Source organism: Trichoplusia ni, chromosome 25, assembly GCF_003590095.1.
Source record: "Trichoplusia ni isolate ovarian cell line Hi5 chromosome 25, tn1, whole genome shotgun sequence".
NCBI lineage: Eukaryota > Metazoa > Arthropoda > Insecta > Lepidoptera > Noctuidae > Trichoplusia > Trichoplusia ni.
The window spans coordinates 754,945-768,648 of NC_039502.1; the positions used below are offsets into that span (position 1 = coordinate 754,945).

General features: G+C 39.2%; 2 protein-coding genes across 3 annotated transcripts in view; both read left to right on the plus strand.

The window, feature by feature from the left end:
* The first annotated feature begins 2,684 nt into the window (after positions 1–2,684).
* Positions 2,685–7,959, plus strand: LOC113505355 (bromodomain-containing protein 4). Its single transcript, XM_026888009.1, has 2 exons — positions 2,685–7,382; positions 7,472–7,959. Exons 1-2 carry the CDS (start codon positions 3,805–3,807, stop codon positions 7,806–7,808), a joined length of 3,915 nt encoding a protein of 1,304 aa, XP_026743810.1. The 5' UTR covers positions 2,685–3,804; the 3' UTR covers positions 7,809–7,959.
* Positions 7,960–8,268: 309 nt separating this feature from the next.
* LOC113505356 (oxysterol-binding protein-related protein 9) overlaps positions 8,269–13,704 on the plus strand; it is an 82,201-nt gene continuing 76,765 nt past the window's right edge. For both annotated transcript variants that reach the window (XM_026888010.1, XM_026888011.1), the window contains exon 1: positions 8,269–8,467. In XM_026888010.1, the coding sequence (XP_026743811.1) occupies positions 8,366–8,467 (102 nt within the window). In that variant the 5' untranslated portion in view covers positions 8,269–8,365. The remainder of the gene's footprint in view (positions 8,468–13,704) is intronic.

Consider the following 13,704-nt stretch of genomic DNA (forward strand, 5'->3'; position numbering starts at 1 on the left):
CGTGTTGACCATTACCACTCAGCTATCCGCCACTTTCAACACGTCATATTCTGTTCCGGTAGTACGCTTAACTATACCAATTGGCGCATTGTTATTCGAATAAATATAGAGTCCTACCACCATATTCATAAAGGATAGGATGGTTTTGTTTTCTCGGTTATTGAACTTTAGCGTGAGAAATTACAAATAACTGACAATGCAATACTGAAACACCCTTTGCATGTCCAGGAAGAGGGACGATACAGACCGTGTGAACGTTATAGCGTTTAATGACCTCAATTAGGACAGTAGGAGAACCTTCCACGACCGCATAACTTATAAATATACTTTAAGATCATTGCTTTCATCACAAGAAACCAATGACATATTTGACTGTCACTTATAAAATCACTTTCTGATTCAAAAACTATGCTGAAACACCGAAATGTCAAACACAGGTCCACAATTCCAATCTTGAGACATTCCATAAATCTTTGTCTTCCAACAACTTATTAATCAACCGTCTTTTTAAATTCACTTGTATTTCATATTCAACTATCATCTTTAATACTCAAATCTGTAAGAAATATGTGTGTGAAGATCTCTCCAGCCGTCAATAATAAACCGAATAGAAACCAAAAGGTCTCAGATCCCAAGAGGTTAACACATAAAATGAATTCATAGATGAATCCGCTTCGATAATACTATTCTCACTCAATTGAGTACAAGTTGAATCTTTGTTGCAAATTGTGTCGCAAACGGTTCACAGCTAAATAACAGTACTGTATGGGAAACATTAAAATAATACGCCAGTGACGCAAAGTCTGGGAGAGTGGTCAGATTTATTGCGCAAACTGTACGCTCTTAAAGGTTAAACACGGTAATTATACACAAAGGAACGTTTACTTTCTTAGGTGTTTGTAATGTTCATGGTTTTTGAAAGCTAGTGGACGTACACGGTGTATAGGTATGACCTATTGTTTTGTTCTGCCTTTAAATGGGCCTCTCAGTAAAACGACTTATTATTTAAATGTACCTATATATTTCGGTATCAGGTTAGGCAATTTACAGAGAATGCAAAATCAATATATTTCTGTCACAAGGGTAATTTTTGAAATTGAATTTACAAAATTTTGGACCTAGGTCTAACTCTCCCATTTACTTCAATATAAAGAATATAGTCATTATTTGGTGTATTTGCCTGTAATAAGGTCAGTTACTCTATTTTGTGGGCATAAATGACCTATATAAACAGATGCCTTATTTTCGCAACATTTCTTGCCCACGCTAAACTTCAATCAGTAAAATTAACACCGCCGGCTGTATTAAAATTTTGGCATTCGTAATGACCGTAGATTTGACAAAACGAGGACTTTTACTTCTTTCAATTTGGCAACAACGTGCATAATGTTGCAAGATATAAAATGCATGTCGCAACGTGCATTAGGTGGGTTTCTTTCCTTAAATGTAAGTTGCAATTGTTCAATTCGGTAGGTGTGAATCATGCGATTGTGTATTCCAAATTCTTCTGAAATTTGAATGGTCATCACTATGCGGTAATGCCTCTGTCATCACTGAACAACATTAGCCTCAGTTTCCTAGACTACTTAGATAAATTATTTAATTTCGGTATTAAGAACAAAAGATTATCGTTTTTTATCCTTCGGTGGTATGACAAAAGGTGTTGTCTTTTACACATTACGTTTTCCATCTCAAAGATAAAACACCAAACGAAACCATACCCGTTTCTCACTTGTTTATTTGTAGGCACCATCAATCTAATGCCCACACGGAATGCTTATCTATGAGAAAAAGAAAAAAATATTTAAAGATGTCTATCACATTTCTGTGGGTTTGGGCAGGTCGGTGTCTGTGGTACTTTTAATCTTATTGGAATGTTGACCGACTGGTCAGCCAACGAAATTTCCTTGCGACTGGTCCAAGTGAAAGGGTGAAGCGGGTTTGGTCAGTTTTGAGGCTACTGGCTCAATTATGATGTTAAGGATTTGACGTATTCATGTTTTATTGTTAAGTATTTAGTGGACACATTATTATCACTGTTTCATATATTTATTGCATGTATAGAAATAGTGTAGCCTCTTGGAATTAACTATTTCCTTACCGTCTACTTTGTCATCTAATTCAAGATACAATTTTGATTCCTAAAAAGACAGTCCTTTTTAAAACTTTACCACCTCTACAACCTAAAATAAAAGAGTATGATCATATATACTTTGACCCATATGTAGGTATATAATTATTATGTATGAATAGTTAGCTAACTTTTTGATTCAACTTACATACTTTTAACCTATAAGTTTTTCATTTTTTTTCATAAAATTCTTTCACACCGCCTCATCGCTTCCCCACGTACCATATCAGCGCTCGGCGGTCGCCCGACCCGCTCGTCCCAAAGTGGGCAAACACACGGCTTTTCACATTAAAACACTTTCTCCGTCGTTACGTTGTGTTTGCTCGCATCTTCCTCGTAATAATGACGAGTATGAACATTGTACGGCTTTCGATGTTTGTCTTGTTCGACGTAGTGTCATGACTTGTTGGACAGGTACTTATGATGGATGTGTTCAGTAACTGTCTAAGTGTAACTTAGAATCAGCACTGTTAAAAGAACTTACGTTGAAGGCTAACTATTGATAAATACTAAAATAACTAAAGTCGCGTGTTGGAATTTACCGAAAATGTGTCCGTTTCACTGGTTCAGTAGCCAGTTCAGTATCGCGTCTGCATGCAACAAGAGTGAACAGACACCTCTAGATACATAAAATCTATTACAAATTAGTTTATGAAGCCACATTATTCATTCGCAATGGGTTATAATTTCTAAGTATATACTTAGGTAGGCCAGCACCTAAGCCTGTTATGAAAACCAACACACAAAACTTATACTTGAACCAAATATTATCTATTCAGTGTATCAGTAAATAGCATCTGTCATTTTAAAATTCATGGATTTTGTTATAATTGTTCCGACAAACAACTTACACACCCACTTTTACTTTCCACTAGACATCATTTAAATCATAAATCAATATTGAAGAGATTACCTTTCTTCGTTCGCGGGATAGCTGTTTAAGAAGAAACCCGGTGCTTTTGAATACCTTGTTGAGGACTTCAATCTTAAATAGGATAGGACCATGGCCACCTGTCTTTTTTCTTAGCTTGCCTTTACAAACTATAGAACACTATGGCACTTGTCTTTCAACACTTGTAAATTAATCAGTAGTTTTGTTATTATTATTTACTATTCATGTGGCTTAGACTAAAAGAAGACAAAAATTAAGTTATTCAGGCAAACAAAACCGAAATTCTTTCTGGATTAAGAAAAAAAACTAAATAGCCATGTGACAAGAATGCGTTCTAAAAAAGTAAACAGTTCTCAAGCAATTCACCGTGAAATCGATTCTATTCACTTTAGTGTTGGCTGAATGTTACGCGGGTCGGACACGACCGCGGCGCTAACAATGTATTTTGTTTGTTATTGTTATGGGCAACTGCCTACACGCCGCTTTTAATATGTACAATATATCGTGTCGGTCCACAACTTTCTTGCAGTAAACACTTATTTTAATTTAACCCTTCATATTAATTGTATATTTAAAGAGGACTTTCAAGCTTAAACTCTGAATACTTTTTTGAGTGCTAATTTACTTTTTAGGATTCCATGAAAACAAATTGCAGAATTTATAAACCAAAGCACTATTTCAGCTGTCGCAAATCTCTGCTCCATTTGTTTGTTTTTATGATAAAACCTTGCCCGACGTAAAAACACCCTTATCGATTAAACTCGAAAGCAAATCGATTTTAATGTTTCATTTTATGTTGTTTCAGGTCACAGCCTTGGCTGTGCTCAGCATAGCATCGGCAAAGAATGCAACAGCAAAAGCGAAACCGAAACGACAGTTAGACTCCATACGAACACATGAAAACTTACAGTACTCCCTCGTGCTCCCTCATTCAAGGGTCCAACACTACAGAGCACTGAACAACAACCGACGAATCTCTCATGCACCAACAAAGGGAAAATTGCCTCCTTATGCAGTTCAAATGGAACCCGTCGTTCAATACTCTCAGAAGGATCCTCTATACGATCCTAACCAGGAAAACTTTGAGGATTCAGTCGTGAACAAAAATGAGATCTACGCTCAATCAAAAATTCTGAATATTCAAGATCAATCTGCTGAAAGTTTCGGACCTCCCTATGGCAGTCTGCCGACTGCTCCTTTGTACAGTCACGAACCTCACCCTCACTACTACGAGACTCCTGAGCCTATTATTGAAATAATAATCAAGGAGTCTAATGAAACTTTACCAGCACCTCCTCCTCAGCCGGTTCAAAAGAAAAAGAAAGAACCCGTTCATGTTTTCTACGTTAAATACAGCAAAGATCCTCATTCCAAGGACAAGGTTATATACGAGAAGCCTATACCAGCTATAACTCCAGCTACTAATGAAGAAGACGAACATCACGAAGACGAATACATTACAGTAACACCCGAACCTTATGTGCCTCCTAAAACGACTACTTTAAGAGCTATTATTAAGCCAGAATCTGAAGTGTATCACAGTGACAGTAGTGTTAAAGTTACATTCGGCAACGAAGGTCGCCATTACAGTGACAGGCGTGAAGGAAACAGCCATGTTGAACGCCATGAAGAGACTGCTCCTAAGCCAGCTATTGCATACCCGAATCAACCGTTACAGTCAACTCAGCAAACTCATCACAATCAGCAAGTCCACCAAAGTCATCCTCAGTTAGAACGTTCCGCTTCACCTAAACCACAGTTTATCGAATCCAGTACCAAACCTACGTATATTCAACACCAGCATCACCAGCAGCCACAAAACTACAGACCTGGTCCTCCACAAGCTCAAAGTCGCATCCAGTTCCAACCGCAACATCTTCCTAGCGAACAGCAATTGCCAAGGCAAGGGCCGTCTGTGGCACCTTTCAGGCCACAACAACAGCCTCTTACGCCACGAATTCCATTTGGACCAACGCCTACATTCAATGCTGCATTCTCAAATGGTCCAATCGGTCCTCTGCCACATTTTGGAAGCCCAACTGCCCCTAGCCCATCCGTCGCTTTCCCGACCGCCCCATTTCCAAGACCGAACAATGGTCCACATTTCCATTCCCGCGTTAACGGTCCTCCCTCTTTTGCTTCAAGGCCCCCAGTTAATAACCCTCCAAGGCTCAGTTTCCATTCAGGGCCACAAAGACCTTTACCAACTCAATCAAAGCCATATTTCGATGATCCCAAATACTTGCAAGAAAACTATCACACTATAACTACCGAACAAGTGGATCCGCCGAAACAACAACAGCCACCTAACAGGCCTCTTCAGTCCTTTAACCCTCTTTCTCAACCAAGCCCAAGCCCAAGTCCTGCACAATTCTTTGAACATCGCCGCCCGCCTATCCTACCTCTTAACCAACAACTTCCCCAGCACAGACCTGCACAGCAATTTGTGGGTTCAATTCATAGTAAACCCTCGCAAAACGTAAATCCGAGCGCTTCCCCGTTCTTTAACCTGAAGCCTTCACCCCCGCACATTGAAAACAATCGCCCACCTTTCCAACAACACTCACTGCAATCTCAACAGCAACAACAATTTAGCTTCCACCAAGGACCCCAGGGTCTGCCCAAGCCATCACCGCAAATTCCATTCCAACAACAACACTCATTCCCCGGCCCACTATCACCCTCACCTTCGCCATCACCTATACCTCAGAATCAGTTCGTTCCCCAGCCTTCCTCTGCTCCTCTTTACAATTTCCACCCTCAACCGTCGCCATCGGAACGACCACAATTCCAGCAGCAGGGGCCATCAGAAAGACCGTTTAATCATCAAGCAAACATTGGTTCATTAGTGCCTAATGGTGGAGAGCTTGTGCCAGCTATATCAAAATATGAACAGCATATAACTGTTAGCGGACCTACAGTTCAACCTTTCAGTGGATTTGGAGAATCTAGTCCTAGTCAACCGTCGCCAACACCTAGTCAACAGGCACAGCAATATCATCAACTTCAGCAACATCAGCATCAACAACAGCAATTCCAACAGCAACAACAACAACGTCATGAGGAACAACAACAACGACATGAGCTGCAACAGCAGCAGCAGCAACGTCAACAACATCAACAGCATCAACAACAACAGCAGATTGAATACCAGCAACACCAGTACCAACAACAACAGGAGCAGAACCACCGTCAACAACAACAGAACCTTCAACAACATGTTCTCCAACAACAGAAACAGCAACAACAGCAACAGTTAAACCAACAAGAACAAGAACAAGAGCAAGTTAGATTGCAATTAGCGCATAACGTTCAAAAACAGCAAGAGGAAATTCAACGTCTTCAAGCTCAGTTACTACAAACTCAAAATCAGCAGCAGCAACATCAATTCCAAAGTAATTATAACCAGCAAGTACAAGCCACATCACCTAGATCGCAATATATTCAAGAAAGATCACGACCTCATCCTACTTTCGCTACAAGCACTGCCTCCCCGCCTTACTATCAATCAACGTCTCGGACGGTAGAAATTAAACCAACCACTCAAAAATATGCATCTTCCACTCAAAACTCAATTAACCCAGCATCAGAAACTAAAAAGGAAGAGAAAAAGAAGAAGCCCGCTATTGAACTTCCTGACGAAGTACCCGATGACCTACGTGAGCAGCTATTCTCTTCGGGTATCTTAGATAATGCTGACATAAGTGTTCTAGATTACGACAAAGTAGGGGAAACACCTTTAGAATCCCTGCCTCCTGATCAGTTGGCTAACTTTTTCGGAGCTGGAGGTGGACAACAGATTGCGTCAAGTGAGAACAGACCCGTATTTGTAAAGCCAAATGGAGATAGCATTGAATCAAGGATAGATGATGATTTAGAAGATGACCAGGAATTTGCGGCCTCAGAAAATGCTCCCAGTTACGTCGCTCCGCCACCAGGACAAGCAGTAGAAATGAAAGTTGTCCATTTCAACCCTGAAACTCCCGAAGGACAGAATCTGGCTAAGGAGTACATAAAGGAAAATGCCACGCAAGTCGACCCCGTTGCTCTGAATGATAAAAGATACAACAGATATTTGCCATTAAAAGTAAGTGGCAACCAGTTCCCGTTACCAGATGTGCTTAAAGGAAGAAAAGTAACCTCAGTCGTAGTTTTAGCACCAGTTGAAACGGAAATCTTAGGGGAACACTCAAGAAAAGAGCGAGCAACCGGAGAAAATTTAAAAGGAATCAAATTCGTCGCTGGCGAGAGTCTTCAGGAATTACTAAAGCGTCCAACAAAAGACAACTTTGAAAAATGGTTGGAAGTCGAAAAGAAGACCGCTACAGATTTACAATCGGTTGTCTTACTAGTTACTGGGTGAGTTGATAGTACTTTTCGAATTAGAAAAAACCTTTAAATAAACTTTCGTTTTGGTGTAGTTTTTATCATCACCTTATTTTTTACAGAGACGCAGACACTACCGGTGAAAAGGAAATCTTCATGTATGACATCGGTTCAGGCAACGTGAACAAACTCAGCGGTGATCTATCAAATGCTTTCGTAGAAGCTGCAGAGAACAACTCTCTTAGTAAAGATATTGAATCATTGGCCATTGAAGGAGAAGGTACTCCGGAAAATTTTAACAAGGACAAAAGTGATGATGTTGTAGCAGAAGGTTCTGAAAATGTGCCATTATTTGTAGATTTATCAGGTTTAAATTTAGATGAGGAAAATTCAAATCAAGTTTCAATATCATCAGGTTACAGTAAAACGAAACATGGCAGGTCATTAAGGAGACATTAATAATAATAAGCCGAATGGCGTCTGATCCTTGTAAATAGTATAGCATTAGTATTACTAAATTAATATCGACGCGATTATTGCGTATAGTCGTAATTGTTTTTTTTTTTACAAAAGTGATAATGGTTGTACAATATAAAATAACTGCCCTTTATCTTTGATTTTCTTTTAACCTGTGTTATCCCTGCAATATTAAAATGATGCAAAAGCATAATAAAATACCATCATCATGAATATTTCATGTAAGTGATAAGCAATTTAAAACCAAAAAAATTGCACCTCAAAACCATAGCCACTTTTAGCAATTAAAAAACTACATCATTTAATAATTTAAAAAGTCAAGCAAGCATATTATTTCATAAAAAAATCTTTTTTTTTAATCGATTCATTGCATTTTCCTAATCGATTAACCTACTATCGAGACGAAATATTACGGCTGACAACACCGCGGAGAACTGTCAAACGTATGGATTATTTATGGTGGAAGGTTCATACCGCAGTGTAAAATTCACAGTCTTTATTTTTTCCATGTATTTTGATATTATTTTTGACTTATAAACATGATGGAGGGTTCTTTAAGTAAATGGACAAATGTGATGAAGGGTTGGCAGTACCGGTGGTTCGTGTTGGACGAGAACGCTGGCCTGCTTTCTTATTACACGGTAAGTGACGTTTCATACTAACGTAGTACTACACATTTGTTGCCGTTATTATTGTTTCTAATAATCTTTTTTTTAAATGTGAGTAACTATTTCATAAAAAAATATTATTCAAACTTACAGCTAATTTAGATAACCAAAAAATTAGTTCAAAATTTAATTATCATAAACTTAATAATACGATTTTTATAAATAAAAATACACATTATGTTATACTCTGCTCATAACCGTGACCTGAACAACTTAGATTTAATTGAGTTGCAGTTAAAGTAAAATATTTGAAAGTGTTAGAAACTCTTTGGTGTCAGTGTCAAGGTTAAGTGTTGTTTATGTGTACCATAGTACATAATAGATGCCAAGGCGAGGCAAAGGCCGACACTATAATGCCAATTCTAAGTTCCTAATGAGACTGAATTTAAGTTTAAATTATTCTGCCTACTGTATTACTAAGCATTACCATGAACTATGTAAAGAAAATATATATTTATTGTTTTATTTAATCATAAACTTTGCAAGAATGCGATAAAATAGTTTAACAACATCATGATATCATTTTTATTGTTCAAACAGAATTTGTGAACAATGCTTTACTTAAAATATTTTATTACACATTAAACATTAATAGTGAATAAAATACAAGAATGTAAGAATTATATCTGAAGCTTAAAGTTTTGTTAGCTATGCTAGCATTTAACTTATTTTGAGATTATTCCTAATTTGAAATTGTCTCATAGTATGCATAACATTATTAATAAACAAACTGCTTTTATATCACATCTAATATCTCTCAACTGTGCTGTCAAGACAAAGATTATTTACTAAACATAATAATATACAGTTGAATCCGGTTAGACTGGAAGCTGACCCCAACATACTTGGGAAAGGCTAGGCCGATGTATAATAAACAAGTATACAGTTTTTGATACTGCTGTCATTGATAGAAGTCATTTCAATTAATCTATTCCAACTAATATGATAATCTTTGAATTAGTCATGTTATCAGGTAGGCAAGCAGTCTAGTCTAGATATAATGTGGATTTGGTTGTTTGGTCATAATAAGGAAGTTGTGAGGTTCTTTCATAAGTTACAAGTTCTTCAATCAAGTTTTTTACTCTGATATTACAAAGTTATGAAGTGAAGTTTTAATTGAACTAAAATTCACAATTAGCAGAAGTCTATCACTTGCCTTAACACTACGTCACCCCTTGTTTCCTCGCGCAATTTCTCTAATGTCACGGGCATGCTTCCATCTACAACAAAACATACATAAGTCGCGCGGTCATATGCAACCTCGCAGTCGCAACACTTACATTCCTCGGTGCACGCACACGCATGCATCGCTCGCGGCAGGCTCGCGCGGGACAAATAGTCCGCACTATTATCAGCGCTGCGCACGTATTCTATTTTATAGTTATAACTACTTAAGAACAACGCGTAACGTTGCAATCTATTTGCTGACATCTCTGGAATTCCCCTATCAGCCCCAAAAATAGATAAAAGGGGCTTGTGATCCGTTCGTAAAATGAATGGTTCAGATCTGCCATACAAATATTGATGAAATCGTCGCACTCCGTAAATAATGGCGGTTGCTTCCTTTTGTATTTGCGCGTAACGCTTTTCCGCCGAATTTAAGGTACGCGACACAAATGAAATCGGTCTTTCGACACCGTCTAAGCCTACTTGTGAGAGGACTGCTCCCAACCCACTCGGAGAAGCGTCAACCGTTAATATTATCCGGGCGTTCGGGTCGAAATGTGCGAGGACTTGCTCTGATGTCATTACTTGTTTTATTGTTTTAAACGCCTTATCATGATTATCAGTCCATCCCCACTTAGAGCCCTTTTTTAATAAATCGTATAAAGGACTGAGAATAGTGGACGCATTTGGTACAAAGTTCCTGTAGTAGTTGATCAGTCCCAAGAAAGATTGTAACTGATTAATATTTGAGGGGACTGGTGCTTCTAACATGGCCTTAATTTTTTCAGGAGCTTTTTTTAACCCGTCCTTAGTAATAATATAACCTAAATAACTGACTTTGTCCTGGAAAAAACTACATTTTTCTTTTTGTAATGTCAATCCCGCGTCCTCTAAACGCTTTAAAACGGAGTTCAATTTTTGTACATGTTCCTGCTTGTCACGACCCGTTATCAAAATATCATCAAGTAGACACAACACTCCATCCAACCCAGATAGCAAGCTCTCGATCGCGCGTTGGAAAATGGACGGCGCGCTGGCTAACCCGAATACTAGACGCGTAAATCTATATAATCCACGGTTCGTATTTATACACGTCAAGTTTTTAGAATCGTTATGTAAAACGAATTGGTTATAAGCCATTGATAAATCGAGCTTACTAAACTGCTGGCCTCCATGGATTTTTGAAAATAACTCGCTAGTCGTGGGGAGTGGATATTGTTCTATTAATAATTGTTTATTTATACTTATAGAGTAATCTGCGCACAATCTGACTGTCCCATTCCGTTTTAAAACCGGAACTATCGGTGAAGCATATTCCGAATATTCTACAGGTTCAAGAATACCTAAATCGACCAATCTATTGATTTCTTTCTCGACCTTATCTCGTAAAGCAAATGCTACCGGGCGTGCCTTACAGAAAACCGGCTTAGCGTCTTTTTTTAACAATAATTTGATTTCGTATTTATTAAAAGTTCCTAATTTATCTGAAAATAACCTCGGATATTGCATTTGTAAATCCTTGATGGGCACATCTGAATCGGTGCAGTAATTAACCGGAATCAAATGTAAGCTGAACAAAGATATAAAATCTCTACCAAGTAGCGGGGGGCCTCCGTCACGAATTACGTAAATAACCAAATAGTGTGTTTGGTCCGCGTAGCTTATCGGTAACCGCATTGTACCTACACACACTATTTTGCCCCCGTTGTACGTCCTCAGCTGTTTACCAGTATTTGATAATGGCACATCTTTGAAATAACTTTTGTAAAAGCATTCCGACACTACAGTTACTGTAGATCCACTATCAACTTCGAATTTAAATGGAACATTTTTAATAAAAACAGTTTCTACCATGGGTTCTCCCCTGAATGAACGGATATAATAGACCTTACCGTCATCGTCATCCTCACCCTCGTCACCGCCATCCACCTGTACGTAATTCACTTTAGTGCACATTTTACGCAAGTGGCCTTTTACGTGACACTTTTTACACACATAATTTGCGAACCTACAGTCTGCCGATTTGTGATTCGTATAACCACACACGCCACATTTCACTTTCGCTACACTACCACTTTTTCCAACATTTGCAATCTTGAAAAGCTGGTCCGGCGTAGACGGCGCGACTGCGCTAGCCGCGGCGCCTGCGCTGGCCACGGCGGCAGCGCGCGCGCAGCTCAGGTTCTCTGCCATCTCCACGACCTTGGCCAAGGTGAGATCGGTGAGGTCCTTCGTGTACAGCTTCTCTTTTTCACGTCCTGGCTGCAACCCCATGATAAACTTGTCACGGAGCGCCTCTTCCACGTTGAGAAAGTTGCACTTTGCCGTAAGGCCTCGTAGTCTCGCTGCCCACTGCGAGTGAGTTTCGCCTGCTTGTTGAGTGGCCGCGTAAAAGTTGTGACGCTCGCCAAACCCCACGCTTTTCGGGGTAAAATGGTCGTCCAGTCGTGTTAACAAGTCTTCGTAGGGCACATCTACCACATCTTTTGGGAGTACCAAATCCGTTACCAATTTGTAGGTACCCTCTGTGAGTGCGCTGAGGAGGATGGCTTTCCTCTTATCGCCTGTCGGATCAGAATTCTTGTTGATATCATTGGCCAAAAAATATTGAGCAATGCGACCTTTGTACGTTTTCCACGTCTGCGTATTGTGGTCAAAACTATGTAAAATCCCGAATTGAACACTAGACATTTTGATTATTTGCAATTGTAGGTAATCTCGTCGCCACTGTTATGTATAAAGGTCGTAGGTACAAGTTAAACAATCGCAGGTTAGCAACGCACTCGTTTATTCACATACGGTTTGACAGATGACAGTTCGTATGACAGTTCAGAGGGCGGGAAAGGACGCGGTCACAGATACTTAACATCGATGGCCGCCGAAAGTAAACGACTTAAGGTTAAAGCCGTATCACATGTGTAGAACACAGCTATCTTTTGAGAATGGGTGCGTAATGAGAGGTCACAAGGTGGTTATACCTACTAGCTTATATCAAATAATTCTTAAAGAGTTACATGCTTCACATTTAGGGATAGTTAAAACAAAGGCCGAAGCTAGATCTAGATTTTGGTTTCCGGGAATCGATCAAGCTGTAGAAACAATGATATCTTCATGCGAAGTATGTATTCAGCTGCGACCTTCGCCACCGCGAGCCCCGCTGGTCCATTGGGAATTTCCACCATGTCCTTTTCACAGAATTCATATAGACTTTCTTGGTCCGATAAAAGGTTGTGTGTATTTAGTAGCGGTTGACGCGCATACCAAGTGGGTGGAGGTATTCAATATGAATACGGCTACGTCTACGGCTGCAGTCATAGTAAAGCTATGCGAGTTTATGTCACGATTTGGAGTTCCGAAAACAATAGTGAGTGATAATGGCACAGCTTTCTGTTCACGTGAATTTGAACTATTTTGCGCGACTAATGGAATTTCTCACATGACTTCACCGGTGTATCACCCACCGAGTAACGGCCAAGCCGAAAGTTTTGTCAAAGTAGTAAAAAAAGGAATAAAATCATATCTTATGTCGAGCCATAACGCGAAAGACTCATCGGTAAGATTGCTAAAATATCTGATGGATTACCGTAATTCAGTTCACACTACTACTGGGTTATCCCCTGCTCAGTTGGTTTTTGGTCACAAGTTAAGGTCGCGTTTAGACTTAATCAATCCGAAGTCATCGGCTCCCTCGTCACCGTCTGTATCCGATCACGTAAAAAATCAACAGTGTATGCAAACTAAACAACAAGGGAAAAATAAAGAAAAGAATTTTGAAATAAGTGATATTGTATTATATAAAAGATTCGTTAACAAAGCAAGTTATACATGGTGTAAGGGCATCATATTGAAAAGAATAGGTAAAGTTTTGTATTTAGTAAAAGACCTTAAAAACTCAGAAAGTTACAAAAGACACATAAATCAGCTGAGGCTTTATAAAGGAACACGTAACAATAATGAACAAGAAGCGTTGTTGAACTTACCTGGGTCGTCTGGGCTATCTTCATCTCCGCCGCCGTCGCCGCCTCCAACACCGCTGCCGCCGC